This window comes from Myotis nattereri (genome assembly GCF_964212035.1).
Source record: "Myotis nattereri genome assembly, chromosome: 10".
Classification (NCBI taxonomy): domain Eukaryota; kingdom Metazoa; phylum Chordata; class Mammalia; order Chiroptera; family Vespertilionidae; genus Myotis; species Myotis nattereri.
The window spans coordinates 1,471,983-1,495,388 of record NC_138085.1 but is presented as its reverse complement, the minus strand read 5'-3'; the positions used below and the strand labels follow the sequence as shown (position 1 = coordinate 1,495,388).

At 54.4% G+C, this 23,406-nt stretch overlaps 1 protein-coding gene across 1 annotated transcript in view; it reads left to right on the top strand.

Annotated features, from left to right (window-relative positions):
• Nucleotides 1–5,795: 5,795 nt before the first annotated feature.
• The window catches only part of SLC9A2 (solute carrier family 9 member A2), a gene marked incomplete at its 5' end in the record, with an annotated part of 122,954 nt that continues 105,343 nt past the window's right edge, over nt 5,796–23,406 (top strand). Inside the window, one exon of the mRNA XM_081101633.1 lies at nt 5,796–6,081. Coding sequence (XP_080957759.1) covers nt 5,796–6,081 — 286 coding nt within the window. The remainder of the gene's footprint in view (nt 6,082–23,406) is intronic.

Sequence of the window (23,406 nt, the reverse complement as noted above, 5' to 3'; positions counted from 1 at the left end):
CCCACTAAGGCAGCTCCTTCCTCCCTCCCGTCACAGGTCCTAACACTCTGCACACCCCACCAATCATCCAAGCCCCTTTATGCTTTACACGGTCACAGGGCAATACAACAAAAGGCCATCTCCCATCCTCAGCCTGCAACACCACAGTTAACCTAGAACGACCAAACGGCATTGGTCCCGGTGGGTTGACTACCAGGTCCCCGCGGAAGCCAATGGTTACTTCCTACAGCCAGTCTTTTTACTTCTTATCTAGCCATGCAGGTCCCAGGCTTCCACTGCTCCTTTCCCTCCATTTTGCTTTTCTCTTGGATAATAGCCCATGCTAGAATCCCTCCCACTTTCACTGCCATGGAATCTCAACCACTCATCTGTCACCCCTTATCGGTAGTGCCATGGCAACCACGCTCTCAGCTTGGAGTGTGGAACCTGGAAAGGGAACCTCATACCCTTTAGTCACCTCTTCTTACACCTTTCAGCTTGTCTCCATGATCAGGGATCTTCCTTCCTCTGTGGGGAGAACACGTACACCTGTCTCCCCACCAACTGGACAGAAACCTGTACAGTCGTCTATCTCTCACCCAGCGTAGACATAGCCCCCTGATAACCAGTCTTCCCCTGTCCCCGTAACCCACCCTGTCTGACACAAAAGGGCAGTCCAGATAATCCCTCTCCTCATTACCCTCGGCATCACAGCAGGGGCTGGGACTGTCATAGGGGCCTGACCACTGCTCAACATACTTTGAAATCCTGTCTCAGAGCCTACAAGAAAGCCTAGATGACATTGCCAAAAGCTTAGTTCACATTCAGGATCAGAGAGCCTCACTGGCCGCTGTCACCCCCAGAACAGAAGAGGACTCGGCCTCCTAACGGTGAAGAAAGGGGGCCTGTGCCTCTTTCTGGAGGAAGAATGTTGTTTCTGTGACCATCAGTCTGGCCTAGTCAGGGATGCCGCAAAGATCAGGGAACGGCAATCAAATTCATGGGCCTGCTGGCTAAAGGAAATAATTGGCATCTACTTCCCTTCATAGGACCACTAACATTCCTCTTCCTCATCCTCGTTTTTGACCCGTGTATTCTGCGCCATTTTTCATCTTTCCTTCAGGACGGCTTTCAAGCTTCACCAGCCAGTCTCTCGGGGAGATGATGCTGCCACGACCCCTCGTTCCACCAGGAGGAATCTATTCAACATCCCAGCTGACCACACTCAAAGGCCAACCCCGTGATCTCAACGTCCAGACTCAGCAGGAAGTAATTACAGAAGATTTGACCTTCGTCCCGATTCCATAAAACAAATAGGCTGGAATGTTAGGTTTGATCGAACTATTGAATCAATACCCCTCCCCTGGGAACTGGCTTTTAGGCCACTTCACAATGGACATTGCACTAGCCTAGACCACAGTCCACTTGCTAAGACCATTGTCTCTCCCCTCCGACTGCCCAGAATCCAGACCTGCACAGAGAGTTCTCCGTCCAGAAACAGCCTGCCAAAAGTCCTTTAAAAAGCACTGGCTCCCGTCACTGGGGTGCTGGAGCCATCCAGGCTCAGCCACCTGGTGTGCGGATGAGCGAATAAATTCCTAATCCCTCACCATTCTGGCCTCATGCGTTCCTCCTTGGGCGACCTAACAGTATCTATCTACACTAATAAAAGAGAAAAATGGTAATTGGCGTACGACACTACCCTTTTCATTGGCTAATCAGGGCTATATGCAAATTAACTGCCAACTAAGATTGGCAGTTAACTGCCAACAAGATGGCGGTTAATTTGCATATGTAGGCACAATGCAGGGAGGCGAAAGGGAAAGCAGGAAGAAGCCCCCTGCCACTGACAGTGATTGGAAACCCAGGGGGGAGCTAAGAGCTGGGGGGCAGGGCAAAAGCCCTGCCCCCCAGCCATGATCGGAGAATCAGGTGCCTTTTCCACCCTGGCCAGTGATAGCAGGAAGTAGGGGTGGAGCCAGTGATGGGAGCTGGGCACGGTCGAAGCTGGCAGTCCCAGGAGCTAGGGGTCCCTTGCCTGGGCCTAAAGCGAAGCCCAAGATGGCGGCGCCCCCCACTGTCACTGCAGGTCCCCGCTGCCTGGGCCGGACGCCTAGGCCAGAGGTGTCAGGCCTGGGCAGGGGCGGAGCCTGCAACCGCGGGGAGCTGGGGGTCCCCTGCCCAGGCCTGACACCTCTGCTGGAGGCCTCAGGCCTGGTCAAGGGGCCAATCCGGTGATTGGTGATCGGAGGGTGATGAGGGTCAACTCCTCTGGCCAAGGCATCAGGCCTGGGTGGGGGGCGGAGCCAGGGATTGGGGGGATATGATGGTCCCCTTGTCCAGGCCTGAAGCCTGGGTCAGAGGCGTCAGGCTTGGGCGGGGGGTGGAGCAAGCGATCAGAGGGAGATGGGGGTCCCCTGCCCAGGCATGATTCCTGGGCCAGAGGCCTCAGGCCTGGGAGGGAGTCAGAGCCAGTGATCGGGGGGAGATGGGGGTCCCCTGTCCAAGCCTGACACCTCTGGCGGAGGCGTCAGGCCTGGGCAAGGGGCCGATCAGGCGATCGGAGGGTGATGGGGGTCTACGCCTCTGGCCGAGGCATCAGGCCTGGGCAAGGGGCAGAGCCAGCAATCGGAGGGGTCTGGGGGTCCCCTGCCCAGGCCTGATGCCTGGGCCAGAGGCATCAGGCCTGGGCTGGGGGCAGAACCAGTGATGGGGGGAAATGAGGGTCCCCTGCCCAGGCCTGACACCTCTGCTGGAGGCATCAGGCCTGGGCAAGGGGCCGATCCTGCGATTGGAGGGTGATGGGGGTCAACACCTGAGGGCTCCCAGTATGTGAGAGGGGGCAGGCTGGGCTGAGGGACACTCCCCCACACACACACACCCAGTGCACGAATTTCGTGCACCGGGCCCCTAGTATATATATAAAAGCCTAAGTGACCGTCACAACTGAAACAACCGAACGGATGACCAAACAGGCTGTGTGGGGCGACCAGGCCGGCAGGGGGGTTAGTGAGGGATGACCAAACGATTGAACAGCAGGTTGCGTGGAGTGACCAGGCCAGAGGTGGGGAGCCATGAGGGGCGACAAGGCCAGCAGGGGGTGCAGTTGGGGGTGACCAGGCCAGCGGGGGGGTGGGGGTGGGGTTAGGAGTGACTAGGCTGGCAGGGGGGTTAGTGAGGGACGACCAAACAACTGAACAGCAGGGCGGGCAGTTGGGGGCCACCAGGCTGGCGGGAGGGCCATGAGGGGTGACAAGGCCAGCAGGGGGACAGTTGGGGGCAACCAGGCCAGCATGGGGGGCATTTAGGGGCAACCAGGCCGGTGGAGGGGTGCAATTGGGGGGCAACCAGGCCGGCAGGTAGGGGGCAGTTGGGGGCAACCTGGATGGCAGTGGGGGTCAGTTAGGGGCGACCAGGCAGGCAGCAGGTGAGCGATTAGGAGCCAGTGGTCCAGGATTGCGAGAGGGATGTCCGACTGCCGGTTTAGGCCCGATCCCTGTGGGGTCCCCCAAGGGGTCCCAGATTGGAGAGGTTGCAGGCTGGGCTGAGGGGAACACCCGCCCCCCTCCCCCGCATGAATTTCGTGCACCAGGCCTCTAGTAGATTCATGAAGTTAAAGGAATGTTGCAGTCTAGCATCTCTACTGCTACTGTGGGCAGGAAGGCCCCAGAAATATAGACTTGTCACTCACTTTCTTGTTTACGGTGCACTCATTTTTAAAAGTGTTCTGTGACTCAAACTCCCAGAAACTATTGTCTGAATTTACCCTTGCTCTACTATTGATTGTTTCACTAAAGTTGTAGAATTGGCCTAATTTGCTTACTCTGAATAAAACTTTGCTTTTGTGAACAATCCCTAAAACATCCTCCACTATTCCATTGAAAAGCACCTGAGAAATAACCGGCTGTTTTCGCACCTCGTCTGGGGGGGGGGGGGGGGGCGGAGGGGGCTGGAATCCTGGCAGCCTAGGGGCCTGGACCTGAAGCCTCCTGGACCCTGCCCGGCTTGTCAATGTGGTGAGTCTGTATGCTTGCTTGCTTGCTTGTTTTTAAACACTTCTGCATCTATAATTCTTCACTAAATGGGCACAATAATGTATCTCTGGTTTTTTGTGTGTTAATTAACAAAAATACAAGTTCCTTGCACAGATATGCAATTTTTAAAAAAGTAATAATTTCCTTTCTCACGAGGAAATGTTCAGCACGTGTCTTCCGCGGGCATTGCCAGTGAACAGAGAGGCAGCTCGCTGGTTCTTTTTAAGAAGCTAACACGTCCTTACCCTGCAATGGCGCTCTTTTGAAACACGGGCGCTTTATGAAATGTTAATTGAGTGCCTGCCCTCTCCCAGAGCCCTCTCCCGTTTCACCTGGCCCTGGCCCCGCGTTACTCTCAAGTCCAAAGAGGACTGTGCCTTCCAGGCTTCTGTTCGGTCTCGGCTCAGTTTTCCAGTGCGCTCTGCTGACAGCTCACGGTGCCCTGCTGGAACTTTGGGGAACACCACACACACACACACACACACACTCGCGCACGCGCGTGCACACACACACCCTGTAAATGCTGAATTGCCAGGGGTTTAGTAGCCATATTTTGACACATTAAAACTTTCAGAAAAGAGACAGATTGTCTTGCCTAATCTGAAAGGGAACATTGTTTCAGCGGCTTGAGTCGGCGCTGCGTGTGCGCTCCTTTCCGCTCTTGTGATTCAGACGCCGGGGCTGAGGGCGCAGGCGGTGTCCCCGACGCCCTTGGAAGGGGCTGCGCTGCCGGAGACGCTCTCGGTCCAGGAGAACCGCTTCCTCTCCTCCCTCCGCGCCGCAGCCGCCCTGTAATCAGCGCAGCGGGTCAAGCTAGGCTAAGCCGGCAAACCACCGGTTTTCCACGAAATAATTACATTTCTGTGGCTCCCAGACATGCGCACCTCTAACCCTGAAAACAGAGGAAGATGTTTCTATTTCGCGCCGGGGAGGGAGAGGCAAGGGCACGCAGCGTGCAGCCAGCTCGGGTGGGACGGAGCGCGTTCGGTGGGGGCTGGGGGGCTCGGTGGGGGCGGGGGACCCTGAGTCCCGCGGGAAGTCGAGGAGCAGAAAGTCCTGGACGAGATCCGATGACTCTTGGGGGACGGGGTGGGGGGACAAAGTGAGGCTTTCCCCACCTCCCCCCGCCACCCCCAAGCTCCGCAGCGGGCTTAGGGCCGCGGCGCGGGGCTGAGGGGTAGCGCCCCCACCTGCGCCGCCCGCCGTCCCCTCTGACCCCGAGACTGAGGCGCCGGCCCCAAGCGCCCTGCGGGCCAGGTGTCCCCTCGGAGAAGCCGGCGCGGGACAGGGCGCCACGCGTGGGTCGCGCCGGCCCCTCCACTGGATGGACGCCCGACGCTGCCTCCGGGGCGGGGACAGCTGCGGCCACCGTGCGCCCGGCGCGGCGACCCCTTCCGCGGCTCGCAGGCTCCGGGGCGGCGGGTCCCGGCGCGCGGTGGCGGCCGGAGGGGGACGCAGCTGCCGCCCCCGCGGCCACCGGGGCCCCGTCGCCCGCGCGCTCGGGCAGGTGCCAGGTGCGCGGTGCCCAGCCGGGCGCCCGCGTCCTCCCGCCCCGCCGCCAGGGCGCCGCGCCCGCCCCGCCCCCGCCCGCGGGCCGCCCGGGGCCGCGCCTGCAGCTGCGGTCGGCGAGCCGGGGCCGGGCACGGGCCGGCGACCGGGGGCGGAGGGCGGGTGAGGGTGGCCGAGGGCTCGCGTCGGGACCGAGCCGGGAGCTGCGGAGACCTGGCCGGCGGCGTCTCAGGGCGCGATGCGCTGAGCGCCGAGGGGCCGCGCGCGGGGCCCATGGAGCCGGCGGGCACCGGGCGGCGCTGGCCGGGGCCGCCCGCGCCGCTGCTGCTCCTGCTGCTCCTGCAGGTAGCGGGGCCCGCGGGCGCCCTGGCCGAGACCCTGCCGGACGCCAGGGCCGTGGGCACCAGCGCCAGCCCGCCCAGCCCCGCGAGCGTGGTGGCTCCGGGGACGACGCCGCTGGAGGAGAGCCGGCTGCCCGTGTTCACCCTGGACTACCCGCACGTGCAGATCCCCTTCGAGATCACCCTGTGGATCCTGCTCGCCTCCCTGGCCAAGATCGGTGAGCGCGCTGGGCCCGGGCGGGGGCGAGGCGGGGGCGGGGAGCTGACCTCTGCCTCGGGGTCCCCTCCCCACCGACGAGGGCAGGGCGGCCGGTGAAGAGCTCTGGTCAGGGAGGGCCAGGGAGGAAGTGTCCTGCTCTGGGTCCTTAGTGGGCATCGGCCTGGCAGTAGCCCACGCAGAAGCCCGCACACTGAGGGATGGCCGCTCGCCTCTGCCTGTTAGCCGGCGCGACCGTGCCCCGCGAGCCCAGACCTGGAGCTGCGGCAGCCGCGGCGCACCCGCCCCGGGGGCGAGGCGCAGGCTGGAGGCTGCACGCGGCGGCCGGATGCTGGAAGGAGACGCCCCGCACGGCCCCTGCCGGAGCCGACGCGGAGGAGCGGGAGGCGACGCGCACTCTGCTCCCTGCTTCGGGCTGCGGCTTCGACTCCCCAGGAAGCGCTTTGGGGGACAGGCCAGGGCGGCCAGATGCATATTTTAAAATAATCGACCGCTTTCCGAAAGCCTTTGACTCTCATTTGGAAAGCAGACCCAGAATGTCTTCTCTCCCTCCCCTCCGGCAGCTCTGCAATCTTTTGTTACGATGGTGGTGCTTGACATTGTTTTTACTTTACATTTTACTTTTTTGTCTGAAGATATGTCAACCTCTGTCGTGATGATTCCAAAGTTATTAGGTCGGAAGGATGTAAGTGCTCTCAGCCGTGTACCCGCACCTGCCGGTGAGGAGCGCTGCGCGGGTGAGGCAGGCTCCATGGGGCCATGGCCTTGCACCCCCACAGCGTAGGGCCGGTCGGGAGGGCTGGGGCACATGTCAGTGACCCTAACAAGCCAAGTGCTAAGCAGGGTGAGACAGTGAGAAAGGATGGCTGTGTAGGGAGGCAGCAAAGGAAGCTTTCTTCAGGGTTTGCAGGGATGGCCAGGCTGGCCAGTGGAGGGAAGGCCAGGCAGGTGGAGGGGTGACTTGGGGAGGTGAGCAGGAAGGGAACCTTCCCTGTCAGACTGAATTAACTAGATCCTGTTACTGGTGACCACAGGAGGCACCTGCTACTCGATGTTTCGCCATCTTTAATCACCAGTGTTTTATTCCACCTGAGACATAGGGCGAGCGGGCGTGAAGGGCCTGCACATGCACACGAACTCCTCCGTGGTAATACACTCAGGAGCCATCCCGCAGACCACAGCCCGGCAGGAGGGACAGATACTAATACTCCCGTTTGGAGAGGTGAAAACTGGAACTCAGCATTCCCGTGTCGCCCACAGACACACCGAGTGGCGGCCGCACGCGGGCTCTGTTCTCACCACCAGCCTGCCCGGGAGGGCTGCTCTGTGCCGGTTCCCCTGACGGCTCTCTGCTGCCATTTCTATTCAATTACAACTCTTTCTTCTGCTCTTCACTCCTGGCTATTTTAATCTGATTAATTACACTAATAGCAGCTGCGAGTAGCCACTTAAGTTCATTATGTCTCATCTTCACAACCATCCTGGGAGGCACGATGACCTCGTTTCCCGTTCAAGGGAACTGAGAAATGGAGAGGCCACCTGGCCGGGGGGTGAGCCCGAATCCACCAGGGCTGCCAGTGTCTCGTCTCCTGCCTGTCCTGGAGGCTGGGTTTGTGAAGATTCAAGGAGAATGGATTTGTATAACATCCTCAGGACAGTGCTGGGCGTGCAGTGAACACCAGGGGAGTGGGAGTGGGAGTGGCACCCGCGACGTGGACAAGCCTGGCGCTCCAGCTCCTTGTGGAAGTGCCAGCCAGGCTGCCCCCTGCGTCTCCACTTCTCTCCCAGCGTGCCTCCTCCAAAGGCTCTCATTCTGTGGGGTGCCTTTTTTAACTCTTTTCCTATCGTGATCTCTTCATCTTATGTGACCTTGTCACATTAACTGTGGTATTTATTAAGAGGGGTCTGTGCTGGTGTGTGGCATAGGTGCCTTGAGCTGCCTGCTGGCAGCTTTCTTATGCAGATTTATTTCTGGCCAGCACTGGCCGTTCTCCGGTCTGCTGCCTCCCCCGGATGCCGAACTTCTCTGGCTACTGTTGCCTCTTTCCTTTCTGCATCTGGGTGGCACAGAGTTGGAAGCAAGGACAGATGCTCCTATCTCCCGGCCAGGAGGATCTCAGCAAAGAGGGGCCCGAGTGCAGACCGCCAGGGCTGGGGCCAGTGGAGAGCTCTCAGAGCAGAAAGTGGGTTTTGGCCCCCAGAGCTGTCCTTGGGGTCTTGTCTAGACTCTCCCTGTGTGTAGTCCTGCTGCTGCCGCTGCTCTTTTCCTGGGAGACCCGGGGGTGCCCCCTAGACTGTGGGACACTTTCCCTGGCCCATTAAGTAGTCATTCAATTTTTATTTTAACTGTTGCAATGAAAAAAAAAAACCTATTATTTTGGGTCATTTATATGTCTTAATTTGCTCATATTTGGGGAGGATGATAAATTGAGCTGTACAGAGGGACATGAGGCTATGAGGTAACAGGAATATTAACTCATGCAAAATGCCATGGTTTCTATTTGTGGCACTTTTATGCCATGTACCTGGTGTACCTGAACTTACCTGCCACAGAGATCCTGGAGAAATATCACCGGTGATTAATCTGAACCAGGTTAGACAGGTTGCCCCAGAGGGAGGCTTCTAATGACATTTGTAGGAGGGTCAAGGCACTGTGCTGTACACATGAAGCTAAGATATTACGTTATGTCAGCTATCACTGAAAATTTAAAAAAAAAAAATCATGCCTGATGGTGAGTTCAGAATAGTTTCCTAGTTTGTAACACAATAGAAACCTAGAAAAATTACAATCAGAAATGTTAAATGAGTCAGCTTTTCATTGTTTTACCTGATTATTAGGGAAAATCAACTTTCTAATTATTTGGTTAAAAAAATTCTGTAGTAATAAAGCTTCCTAAAATGATGAGGAAGAGGGTGATGAGGGTGTGTATGTATAAATGAAGTAGGTCACATAAATAAAAGAACGTAGAAAATTTAGTACAGCTTTGAAAAGTTTTTAAAATTTTGGCAAGAAACATCTCCCAATCTGTTCTTCGCTCAATCCTCACACATGTTCTTTCATTTTAAATGTTTGTCTTTTGAGTAAGTTGGGTTTTTTAACAGTAAAAATGCCCACTTTGCTTGATCAGCCCTATACACGGGGTGGAGTCTACAGCCCAGAAAATAGGGGCCAAGAATTCAGAAGAGAAACATTGTCTGGAGTGTGAGGCTGGCCCCTCTGCTGTCTCCTGTGCAGTGGGCAGTGGATCCGTGCTGAGTGGGACAGGCCTGCATCCTCCCCCGCTCCCCACCCCCCCCCCACCCCCCTAGGGCTCAGGGCTCTGGCTCCCAGCCAGAGGCCCCTTCCTTGTCCTCAGGGCCCCCATGCCCCTCACTTCTCTCCCAGGTGTCAGGCCCCATCCTGCCCTTTTCACTTCCTTTGTCCTTAGGATGCAGCATTTTCCACTTCCTTCCATCCTGTTGTCTTAAAAATCAGATAAACTTGTATTATTATTTTGAGGAATGACAAAACAATTTGGTCCATGACGGTTTCTCCTCTGGGCTCCCTGCTGTCCTGAATTTGAAATATGAAACCACTTTGCTTAGGTAACACCTGCCTGACTTACCCAGACATTGATCTGTGAAGAAAACAAAAGAACGATCCTTGTCCTTTACCTGTTTTTCTTTGTCAGATTTGGTTTTCCTGAGCTCGCCAGCTGGTTGGTGAGAGGAAGCTCATGGTCTCCCCTATTATTTGACCCACATCTCACTTTGAAGCTGGTGTTCCTGTGGGCACGCCACACGCTGCTTCCTGCAGACCCTCCTGCCCAGCCTCCCTCTCCGGCTGGCCATGCCCCCTCTTTCTGTCTGCAGGACAGCTCCGCCGCTTCCGGCTCTTTCCAAGGACCAAGTCAGGTGCTTTCTTTAGAATTTTATCGCTGTGCTCTACCACAGGAATCGTTTTGTACCTTTTCAAATAATAGCATATTATTATTATAAAATACGATTTCACACCAAAATGTTACTTTTTATATCAACTTTAACAATTACACTATTATTTGTCACTAATGGGATGTTTTATTTATTTATTTTTTGTAGAATTCTTTCACGTGTCTTGAAGCCCTAAGATGTATACAAAATACCTTTTATATAAATGTATTTGTTTCTGGGAGGGTTGCAAAACTCACCCGTAAAATCAAGTAAATTTGATGGTTTGTATCTGGAAAGATTTTCCCAATGATCGAATTCTAAGTTTTTGTCTTGTAATTTGGGTCTGCTTTGTATTTAACTTCCTCCAATAGGTTTTAACTTATATTAGCAATCCCGGCACAGAGCTGGAACATGCTATCAGTTCGTCTGCATTGCTACTTCGGTATCTCCCTTCTCTTCCAGATGGTTTTCTTTTTACTGATATATGTTCTTGAGTGGATACTTCAGGGACATCCTTTGAATGATGAATTCCCTCGGTCTTTGTCTAAAAATGTCTTTACTTTGATTATTTTCTTGAATAATTATATAACAGTCCAGGGGTTGGGTAATTATAACTTAGTTGCAAAACATTATTTCATTATTTTCTGCCCGCTTTTGTTGCTAAGGGGAATTGTGTTGCTGCTCACTGGTCTTTGGAGTGGATCTGACTTTGCTCTCGGCTTGTGCCTAAGGCCTTCCCTTTGGTTACTGTGCTGCTGCCGTGGTGTGTCTCAGTAGGAATTTATTTTATTTTTCTTCTTGAAATGTGTTGTGCTTCCAAGTTTCTGAATGCTGCTCCATGTCTGCTCCAGCTGCAGATGACTTGCAGTGTGTTTCTGCTCTGTGATTAACCTGCTCCCTGGAAATCCATTTCAATTATTTCCACGTAAGCGTCTTTGGTCCTTTTCCAAGTTCGTCTGTAGTTTGTTCATGTTCTTTATTATCTAATTATAGGTTTCATTCCTCTTTTCATTATTTTATTTAAACTATTTTACTGTTTAGATCAGTGATGGCGAATCTTTTGAGCTCGGCGTGTCAGCATGTTGAAAAACCCTAACTTAACTCTGGTGCTGTGTCACATATAGGAATTTTTTGATATTTGCAACCATAGTAAAACAAAGACTTATATTTTTGATATTTATTTTATATAGTTAAGTGCCACTTAAAGAAAAATCAACCAAAAAAATGAGTTCGCGTGTCACCTCTGACACACGTGTCATTGGTTTGCCATCACTGGTTTAGATTGTTCTGTGAATTCTAGTTTTTTGGTTTGCTAATTCATATGTTTATCACATCTACTGACTTTCCCTTTTATATATTACTAGAGGCCCGGTGCATGAAAATTTGTGCACTGGGAGGTGGGTCCCTCAGCCTGGCCTGGGTGTCGCAGTCTGGGAGCCCTCAGGGGGTCTGGAGGGAGCAGGCCTAAGCCACACTCTGGCCTCTATCTGCGGGAGGCGACTGGTGGGCCTATCAGGGAACTGCACCATGCCCCTCACCAACCGGTCATTCCACCACTTGGTCTATTTGCATATTAGGCTTTTATTATATAGGACTAGAGGACTGGTGCACGGATTGTCCCTTGGCCTGGCCTGCAGGGATTGGGCTGAAACCGGCTCTCCAACAACCTCCAAGGGTTCCCAAATTGAGAAAAGGCAGTTCTCGGGTGACGCACCCTAGAATCAGACTCCCTTCTCTCTGGTTCCGGGTGCTTAACCCAAGAAACACAGCTGCCAAGTCACCGCAGCTCAGCAGCTCCTGCATTGAGCATCTGCCCCCTGGTGGTCATTGCACATCATAACTACTGGTCAGACAATCAAATGGTCGGACGGTCGCCTAGGCTTTTGTATAGAGGGATTTTATAACGTAAATGATAGTGCGCTAGCTTCACAGGGGATGTGCTCCTGGTGGATTCTGTTTCCCTGAAGTTGTGAGCAGTTCTCACACATGGTATGAGTGTTCTGCTTCCTGGAACCTCCCTGCGTTTAGTATTAGCTTTTTAGTCTGGTTTTCCTATGTGAGGCAAGGACAGTGAATATAGATCTTATGTAGTTATGTGGTGTGGACCTGGAGTCTTACACTTCACGGGTCACTTTGCCCATTGCCCGAGACCATAAAGAGTGGATGTGCTTCCTTTCATTTTCCCTGGCTATTCTATTTGCTTATTTAGGACAAAGTAGCTCTTTGATACTCAGAAATTTAGGCCGGAGTCCTTCCCTTACTCACTGAAGTCAGATTTCTTGTCCTCATGTGGGTGCTCAAATGCCAGGTCCCAGCACATGGGCGGGCAGTACCTGCATCTGGAGTTCTGGTTTTATGGTTTGAAAGTCAACCTACATCTCCCACTTTGATTTTGCTCCTTGTATCAGGCCTTCCAGGTTTAAAAAAAAAAAAAGTGCTGAGCACGGCTAGCTGTCAGTGCTGCCTGGCTGCGGGGGCAGAGGCCTCCGTGGCCCACACTGTGGCTCCGGGGCCTGTCCATGGTCTCTAAGAAGTGCTTTCTACCTAATGCTCCAAGCCCACAGGCATGTTCTGCTCACAGAATGTCATCGTGGATTCTCTTTAAGGTAAAAGTAATCTGTACGTTCCTAGTTTTTCTGTCTGCAGGGTGTGGAGGTATATTTGCCTTTGATTTATCCTCTATGTTTTTGCCCGTGTCTGGAAAGGAAATAGCAGCAGTTGACGGAGTGTCGGGAAAGACAGCCCCGACTAGAGGAGGGAGGCTGTGCGTTAGCAGCCGCTCAGCACTCACCTTGTGTTCTGGCCCTGGCACACCTTCGTGCACTTGCTTCTTATTTAATTAGTGGAAGGAGGACCTGTAGCTGCTGCTTCTGTTCCTATTTCCACAGGGATAATGGGAGAGACTCTGGAGGGAGGAAACAGTCTCTAACAAAGAGTTTACTCTCAGAGCAAAAGAAACCCAAGCCAAGGCAAACATGTGTTTATTGTGTTAAAGAGATGTGTGGGTGTGGCGTATTGTCATTCCAATGAGACATGCACAATTACAGGCTACTCTCTTGCAATGACATCTTTAAATATAATGAATCATAATTGACGTACTTCCTGGAATAACCTGGTGCAAGCGCTTTCCAACCTAGATTGACACAGCTCTTCCCTTATTGAAGCTGCGTGTGTGTCTCTCTGCAGTAATTGCAGAGGCTGGGGCCGCCTCGGAAGGCTCTCCCTGCAGCTGTGCAGGCCCTGTAGCTTTAAATGTGCTTTTCATGCCATTGCCTAGTGTTGGCATACAAAGGTCACCTGAGAAAGTAAGAAAAGAAAAATCAAATTCACGATTATATTTATAAATTTCACCTGCAAAGAGACCAGGTGACATGCCCACCTGCATGTGAGAGCTTCTGAAAGGCTTCCCCCCGCCCCCCCCCGCCCCCCGCGGCCCCCGCAGGGAGCCCCCACTGCACTCTGGCAGCGCCGTCCTGTTGGCGAGCTGGTCTGCTAGGCCCAGGAGGAACCTGGGCAGAGCAGGGCCTCCCAGCAGAGCCTTCTCAGTGGCAGGTGGCAATGGAAGGCGGAGATGGTGAGACTGGCTAATCCCCCAGCGTGGTTCATGCAGTAGAATGGTGAGAGCTAACAATGGCAGAGCATTCTCCATGCCAGGTATCTGGCCCAGTGCTTCCTACGCGTTATCTCATTTAATCCTCCCAGTGACGCTGGGAGGCAGGCACCATTATTATCCCCAGGTTTAAAAAATAGATGAGGAAATGCTTTCGAGAGCTCCGGGAGCGCCCAGGGCACTGCAGCTCCTGAGAGTCGGTGGGTGGGGGGAGGCGGGGGGGGGGGGGGAGGCCTGGGGGGGAGGCCGGGGGGGGGGGGCTGCCTCCAGAGAAGAGGGCTGACTCCGACTCCCATCAGTGGTTGCCAGCGCTCCTGGACGTGTCTTATGCCACCTCCTCACCGGGAGTCGGGAGTCGGAGCCTGGCTGCCTCGGAGTCTCATGCCGGCCCTCACCACCTCCGGTTGCCGGTCAGCTTTTCATTGTAGAATCAGACGATAATGACAGTAACAGCCTGCCTGCTCCACGGGGCCATGTGTGGACTCACTGCAATACACTGGAGGCAGCTGCAACCCCAACGTTAAGGCCAGTCTGACCTCACACCCTGAACCGGGCAGGAGAGAGCCAAGGAGATGTCGTGTGGCCTGAGGGGGGGGAGTGGGAGCTGCACTTGAGGCTGGAATCTTTGAACCTTGGTCTAGGCCAGTGGTCGGCAAACTCATTAGTCAACAGAGCCAAATATCAACAGTACAACGATTGAAATTTCTTTTGGGAGCCAAATTTTTTAAACTTAAACTATATAGGCAGGTACATTGTTATTAATTTAATTAGGGTACTCCTAAGGCTTAGGAAGAGCCGCACTCAAGGGGCCAAAGAGCCGCATGTGGCTCGCGAGCCGCAGTTTGCCGACCACTGCTCTAATCTTTTCCACCATCCATAACTTTGGGAATGTAGAATTCTAGTGCTTTCTAAATATGTTTATCATGTTAATTCATAGATTATATGTTCAACCCATATAATTTTAATAGGCTAAAGTCCAACCCCAACAGATTTATAGGAGGAAAGATGTCATATCTGTCTTAGTATTGCACCTGCATACACACTTATTGAATTGCACATGTACATATGCACATACAGATACATGTGCACACATGACGTTCATTAGGACGTCGCTCCATGAAGGAAGGGCCTTGTCTGTGTGATTCACTGTCTAGGACAGTGTGGCACATGGTAGGTTCCCCACAAATAATCACTGAGGAAATGAGTAAATATCCAGAGACACTTTCTGTTGCATCTCAATTCAATCACGTCACAGTTAAATCACCCACACCCCGTGGTTTGTCCGGGAAGTCCACGGTTCACATTTGTTATTCTAGCACATGTATGAATAGCGTGCCCTTTCACTCTCAAATATACTATTTTTCTGATAATTTATTTGGTCGCTCTACTTCTAATGTGTATTCTGCTATTGCACATACTTCGGTAACTTAAGCTCTGTTGTCTAAAATCTCAACTCTGCCACTGCCTGTGGACTGGGGGTGAGTCAGTAAACCTCTCTAACCTCAGTGATTTCATCTGTAAAATGGGACGGCAGTGGTAGCCCCCTCTCAGGTTGCTGAGGACAGAGTCAGTGCACTCAGTAAGCAAGGGTGCCGTTGGCGCTGGGCGGGCGGAGGACAGGTGTCTGCTGCCTTCGCGAAGCCGGCCCGCCCGGCCTGGCACCGGAGCGGCTGTTGGGTCCGTCCTTAGGTTGTCGGGCGGCTCCTGCCTCCGGCTGTGGCGGTGGTGCAAAGGCTTCTCTCCAAGCCACACATTGGTTTCCAATGTTACGTCACGTTAAAAATTCATCTGCCAGCTCTCCTGCGCGAGTTCCCGTGGAAAAGGATCCCGGTTTCTGCCCCGGAGACCGCAGGGTGCAGCCAGGCAGAATAGCGGGGGCGGCAGAGGGAGCGCGCCCCCTTACCCCGCGCACCGCCGCAGGGCCCCAGGCTTTGCAGATGATCTGCACGTCCCCTGGCCCTTGCTGTACAAACAGGGCTCCTGCAGGAGTCAGGGAGGACCAGTAAAGCAGCTGCTGCTGAAGGGCTTCGCTGTGCGGCCGCTGGGCCTCCCCCAGGTGGACGGGAAACGGCGCTGAGCCCGGGACGGGACGGGACCGGAGGAGACGCCAGGAGACCCTCCGTCCGTCCGTCTGTCCCCTGGTCTCGGGGGATTCACTTCGTGCCTCTCGGCCTTCCCCGGAGAATGGCCTCATCCTGTGCGTTCTCTTGTGAGCTGCCTGGCGAGGGGGAGACTCCGCCTGCCTCGGGGAGCGCAGTTTGCGGGATCAGGTAGCATCTCCGCCGCCTCGCCTCTCGGCGCCCACCGGCCTCGGCAGCGTCGCTCTGGCACAGGCCGTTCTTGGTCCCCCTCAGCGGCGTGCCCACTGCCCGCCCTCCTCACGCAGAGACCGGAGCTGCGTGCCCACTGCCCGCCCTCCTCACGCAGAGACCGGAGCTGCGTGCCCACTGCCCGCCCTCCTCACGCAGAGACCGGAGCTGCGTGCACAGAGGTAAAGCCGCCGAGGTCTAGGGTCTCCATCACGCTGTTCGACAGTTTCAGGTGCTTCACGTCTGTCTTCTGCTTTGACTCACAGTTCCTATTTGTTCGCTGCTGACATTCACTCAGCGCTCACCGCCCAGGCTCTGCTCAGGCGTGCTCATGGCTTTGCAAAAGGAATTTGGTTCACGTGACACCTAATTTATGTATTTAATGACTTCACTTCCTCTTCAGGTTCTTGTTGGTTTTTTTTTGTCTTTTTCTTTTCACTTCCAGGGGAGCTGTTACCATTCCCAAGTCTTCTAACAAATGCCTGTCATCGGCAGGTCTCCAGCCCTCCACGTTCCCACTAAACACATGAGTAGGTTTGGTTATTGTTCTAATGAAACGTCATAATTATGATGAAGGTGGAACCATAAGAATTCCTAAGATGCACACATCCTGATGCTCCCGGAAACCCCTTTGGTCTTCGCAACAGTAGGCACGTGGGCGCGCAGAGACTGCCGTGCTGGCGATCTGAAGCCAGAGAAGGGCAGTGAACAGCAATGTTATGGTTCCAGGAGGTTTGGGAAACAATGTGACTCACCACATAGGGGTGCTTCTCCGGGTAGCCCGGCCCCCAGTGTGCGAGTGGTTCCCTCCGTGTAAGTGACTAGGGACTACGGTTGATGTTGGCGACCACTCATCTGAGAAATGAAATGAGGTAACAATTACTGGCGATTGTGCAGGGTTTTTCACTATCTGTTGATCTATTTATTTTAAGCAAGTGGTGAATTTGTTTAGAAGTCGGGATCTTAAAGGAATAAAAACCAAAGAGAAAATAAAATTCCAGCACAAATCTTGTCCAACTCACTGAGAGCAGTAGGCAAACAGCAAAACCCACTGGTGTAAATTATTACTACCACATGGGCTGAGAGTATGGCAAATCCTAGGCCTTAACATCTAGCCTGGGGCAGTGAAGTAAAAACTGCTGTCAACTGTTGGCCTGCCTGGAAGTTTTGAATCTAGGTTACAGTATCCAGCGGGCTTCTCACCACCCCCAGCCTAGTGCTCCCTCCCTCCCCTCTGTCCCTCCCGCAGCTTGACTATGCGAAGGGTCACTCAGAAATAGTCACCAGAACTTAACTGCTCCCCGAATTATGTCATCCCCCCTAAATAGTACACTGGAAAGTTTTACCCTCAGAACACTTCGTTCAAATCTAATCTTGCTCAAACCCCTTCATCTAATGGTGTCACTAAATGGAGGAAGGAAGGAAAGAAGGGAAGGAGAGAGGGAGGGAGGGAGGGAGGGAGGGGGGGGGAGAGAGGGAGGGAGGGAGGAAGGAAGGAAGGAAGGAAGGAAGGAAGGAAGGAAGGAAGGAAAGGAGGCGCCGAGAGGCAGATGGGTGGCGTTCTGTGAGGGTGAAGATGTGGAGTCCTGTGGGGCTGGACAGCCTGCTTCATGGCTGTGAAACCTAAACACGCAGCCCTGGCCCACTCAGCAGGAATGGTGGACGCTGTCGTGCTGCAGCCCTGTGAAACGCGAGATGAGGACTTGACTCGCAGAGTTGGGCTGCGGGCCTGCTTCCCAAGCGCAGATCCTGCCCCGCCTGGCAGCCAGCAGTCCCCTTGGCATCTGCGGACCGCACTCGGTGTGGGCGGCATGCATTTCACACTCTAATGTGACACGGGCACAGATACTTTGAACGTTGCCCCGTGTCTATTTCCTGAGGACAGCGAGGGTGCGACGAAGCCAGCGGTGCCTTCGGCTGTCTGGGGCCTAGGTGTTTCCATCTTGGTTTCACTGCGCTCATGGGCATTTTGCAAAATTCCATAACACCAGCCTCTGATGTTCCTTCTGGTGCTGCCACAGGATCTTTTCCCAGGGCAATGAAAGGTGCCCTGTAGGCTGGCCTTCAGTGGGGAGGCCCGATGACCAGGAGAGAAACCAACACGGGTGTGGGGCTGCTCACAGTGTGGTGGGCTGTGGGCCTCGGAGACCTGAGCACAGGCGACAGCCCGGCTTTAGACCTGGGGGCTGGCAGCTCCAAGCACGGAGGGAGGACCAGGAACACAGCTGTGGGCTCAGCAGGCCTGGAGGCAGAAGCCCAGCCAGAGGGCCCACAGGCTCAGCCCATGGGCCCTGCACAGTGCTGTGTGCTCCCAGAGCCCACACGCTCCCACAGCCCACAGGCTCCCACAGCCCACAGGCTCCCACAGCCCACACGCACCCACAGCCCACACGCTCCCAAAGCCCACAGGCTCCCACAGCCCACACGCACCCACAGCCCACAGGCTCCCACAGCCCACACGCTCCCACAGCCCACACGCACCCACAGCCCACACGCTCCCACAGCCCACAGGCTCCCACAGCCCACACGCACCCACAGCCCACACGCTCCCACAGCCCACACGCTCCCACAGCCCACAGGCTCCCACAGCCCACACGCACCCACAGCCCACACGCTCCCAAAGCCCACAGGCTCCCACAGCCCACACGCTCCCACAGCCCACAGGCTCCCACAGCCCACACGCTCCCACAGCCCACACGCTCCCACAGCCCACAGACTCCCACACCCCACACGCTCCCACATCCCGCACGCTCCCACAGCCCACATGCTCTCACAGGCTGGGATCAGGCCACATGCTCCAATAGGCTGGGATCAGGCCACAAGCTCCCACAGGCTGGGATCAGGCCACACGCTCCCACAGGCTGGGATCAGCCCACAGGCTCCCACAGGCTGGGATCAGGCCACACGCTCCCACAGGCTGGGATCAGCCCACAGGCTCCCACAGGCTGGGATCAGGCCACAAGCTCCCACAGGCTGGGATCAGGCCACATGCTCCCACAGGCTGGGATCAGCCCACAGGCTCCCACAGGCTGGGATCAGGCCACACGCTCCCACAGGCTGGGATCAGCCCACAGGCTCCCACAGGCTGGGATCAGGCCACACGCTCCCACAGACTGGGATCAGCCCACAGGCTCCCACAGGCTGGGATCAGGCCACATGCTCCCACAGGCTGGAATCAGCCCACATGCTCCCACAGGCTGGGATCAGCCCACAGGCTGGGATCAGGCCACATGCTCCCACAGGCTGGAATCAGGCCACATGCTCCCACAGGCTGGGATCAGCCCACAGGCTGGGATCAGGACACATGCTCCCACACGCTCCCACAGACTGGGATCAGCCCACAGGCTGGGATCAGGACACATGCTCCCACAGGCTGGGATCAGCCCACAGGCTCCCACAGGCTGGAATCAGGCCACATGCTCCCACAGGCTGGAATCAGCCCACAGGCTCCCACAGGCTGGGATCAGTCCACAGGCTCCCACAGGCTGGCATCAGCCCACAGGCTCCCACAGGCTGGGATCAGGCCACACGCTCCCACAGGCTGGGATCAGCCCACAGGCTCCCACAGGCTGGGATCAGGCCACAAGCTCCCACAGGCTGGGATCAGCCCACAGGCTCCCACAGGCTGGGATCAGGCCACATGCTCCCACAGGCTGGGATCAGCCCACAGGCTCCCACAGGCTGGGATCAGTCCACAGGCTCCCACAGGCTGGGATCAGCCCACAGGCTCCCACAGGCTGGGATCAGTCCACAGGCTCCCACAGGCTGGGATCAGGCCACACGCTCCCACAGGCTGGGATCAGGCCACACGCTCCCACAGGCTGGGATCAGGCCACATGCTCCCACAGGCTGGGATCAGCCCACAGGCTCCCACAGGCTGGGATCAGCCCACAGGCTCCCACAGACTGGGATCAGCCCACAGGCTGGGATCAGGACACATGCTCCCACAGACTGGGATCAGCCCACAGGCTGGGATCAGGACACATGCTCCCACAGGCTGGGATCAGCCCACAGGCTCCCACAGGCTGGAATCAGCCCACAGGCTCCCACAGGCTGGGATCAGTCCACAGGCTCCCACAGGCTGGCATCAGCCCACAGGCTCCCACAGGCTGGGATCAGGCACGCTAGGCAGCTCCCACTTTTCACTGACACTCTGATAGAAGTGTGTTGAGAAAGGTCAGCCAATGTCTGGGTGGGTTTGGGGTCTGTGAATGGATTGAAAAGAGGAAGAAAATGCCGAAACCGGTTTGGCTCAGTGGATAGAGCGTCGGCCTGCGGACTGAAAGGTCCCGGGTTCGATTCCGGTCAAGGGCATGTACCTGGGTTGCAGGCACATCCCCAGTAGGAGATGTGCAGGAGGCAGCTGATCGATGTTTCTCTCTCATCAATGTTTCTAACTCTCTCTCTCCCTTCCTCTCTGTAAAAAGTCAATAAAATATATTTTTAAAAAAGAAAAAGAAAAAGAAAAGAGGAAGAAATGAGGGACAGAGAAAAGGACAGCACATAAGAAGAGAACCTATTTATCTCTGACAATTGTAAGAGTAAGTGCGAGCCTAGTGTGGTTAACTGCAGAAGCACACCAGTGGCGAGGCAGAGACACTGTGCTGGGATTGTCCTGCAGGAGAGTTCGGTCTGGCGCTTCCAGCAAGGGGAGGTGCCTTGGGTACAGAGCACAGGAGGCTTTGCTTATCTAAAAAAATGTTTTCTTTGTGCACACTAACCCGATAAAAGTGATTAGGCAAGAACATCTATGTTTTCTGGGGGAACACCTCTAAAGCAGGATTCTGTGTGTGTGTGTGTGTGTGTGTGTGTGTATTTATATATATGTATGTTTTAATCCGATTCATATTATATTCTGAAGAGCAATTGTTATGGGAAGACTATAAGAACAAATAGATGTGAGCTTACTACAATGCAACTGCTGAAGCAAGACCAGCTTGAAGAGACTGGTGTCGAATGATGGTTTGATTTTTTGCTGACTTTGAGACTGCCAGCAAGCCGGAAGCTGGGAGAAAGCCCGGGGCAGTCTCCCTCGCACCCTCGGAAGTGCCACAGCCTCTGACAGCAAGAATAAACGTCCTTGGAGTCCAGGCTGCTGACCTGTCCCTTCTCCATCGTCACAAAGGAGAATGTGGCCCAGGAAGAGCCTGATCTGAGGTGGTTATCTGAGCAGGAAGTAGTCAAGATGGTAAAGTGCAGCCTTAGTTTTGACATTTGAAAGCTGGATAGTGGCCAAGGATCTAATGTAAAATTCAAAACCATGAATAACTCTAAATACAAAGGGAGAAGGAGGACTTGTGGGAAGGTACAATGTTTATTTATTTACTACTAGAGGCCCAGTGCATGAAATTCCTGTATGGGCAGGGTCCCTAGAGGCTGCAGGCTGCTGGTCGCGGGCTCCCTTCGTTCTGCGCTGCCCCCCTGGTGGTCAGCACACGTCATAGCAAGCAATCGAACTCCCAAGGGGACACTTTGCACGTTAGGCTTTTATATCTATAGATTTCCTCACTGGCTTTCCTCAAACTGCTTATCTGGGCAAGGAAGATAATGATTTTCTTTTGACAGGATCAGTATGCAAATTATTATACAGGTATACTTTACATAATGCTAAATTGCCAGTCTATTGTGAGCATTGGGACCATAGAAGTGGCCGTCCAGCAGGTGGGCAGGCAGGCCTGTGGCTGTTCCCTCACTGGAGCAGACTCTCCTGGAGGCTATGGCAGGCGCTGAGGCACAGGTGGGAGTTGTTCACTGTAAGCGCTCATGTGGTGGCCCAGCCACATAACAGTAAGAACTTCATTAGAGACTGGCCTGCCCCGAACTGTTCATGCCTCTCCAGGCCCCTGGGAGCAAGGAGCTCAGTGCCAGGGCATCTTCCCAGCCACCCTGTCCCTATTCCTGCTCAGGGTGCAGTGCCTCCCAAAAACCTCCATGTGTGGGACCAAAGAATTCTCTGCCATGGAAGAGCTAACTGCTTTTTTTTACATTTGTGACTTTCTTTGCGATCTGGTAAGATACAGGCTTTTGTTTTCATATCAAACTAGTGGCTCAGTGCACAAAATTCATGCACATTAAAAGGGGATTAATTAGAGGAATTATTTTAACATTGCTATTTGCCCTTTCTCTATAATAGAAGTATCAGAGATGAAAGAAAATTAGTAAAATGTATATGAAAATCTTCCTCCTGTAAGAGTCTGGGGTGCACCGTGGGACCCAGAGTCAAGTCCCCGCCCACCCGCAGCGTCTCAAAATCACACGAGACCCAAACCCTGCTGGCCCCACCCCCATTTGTTGAGATCCAGACCCAGCTGGCCCCACCCTTGTCAAGCCCTGCCAGATGGGGGGCACAGCCTCAGATCCCCGTCAAGCCCCACAGGGTGGGGGGTGCAGCCTCAGATCCCCCATCAAGCCCTGCCTGCCAGGGGGTGCGGCCTGACATCCCCTGGCCTTGTACTGGGGCAGGGAGCATGGCCTGAGGCCCCTGTCAAGCCCCACTGGGAGGGGGGCACAGCCTCAGGTCCCTGCTGTTTGCTCATTAAGGCTCTTTACAGAAACTCAGCCTCCTCTGTGGGTGCAACCATCTTGTGTTACAGAAGCCTCTGCCTCCACTGTGGGCACCGACAGTTTGTGATGGTGTGACAATTTGCATATTCCCTCTTTATGAGCTAGGATTCCTGGGAGCAGCATTTCCAGCTGCCTCTGCCTTTGGCCCCAGAGGTGCATCTCTCACGTGACAGTATGGGGCACAGTGTCCCTCATGAACACCATGAACCAGGGGTTTATAGATGACTCTATATGTGTCTGCATGTGCACTTGTCTGCATGTGTTACCACACACACACACACTCACTCTCACACATACACACACTCACACTCTCACACACACACTCATACACACACACACACACACTCTCACATACACTCACACATACACACACACTCTCACACACACACTCACACTCACACACACTTATAATCACGCACACTCACACTCACTCTCACACACACTCTCTCTCACACACACACACTCACTCTCACACACACACACACTCTCACACACACACTCACACTCACACACACTTATAATCACGCACACTCACACTCACTCTCACACACACACACTCTCTCACACACACACACTCACTCTCACACACACACACACTCTCTCACACACACACACTCACTCTCACACACACTCTCTCTCTCTCTCACACACACACACACACACACGACTTAAGTTTGCCATAAGTAGTACTAGGTTTCCAGCTAAAAACTATATCTGAAATTTCCAGTTATCTTCAGGCCCAACTTCCTGTGGAGAGAAAAATATAACACTGAGAATTGACCTTCCCTTGCTGATGGCCCAGGAATGGGAATAATGAGTCAGAGATTGAAGAAGGGTTTAATGCAGGCAGGATCGCGGCAAGGGCATGAGTTCAATTCGGTACCCATCCCTGGCTCAGGATAAGAAAGCTGTCCCACATGTTCCCCCACCAGCA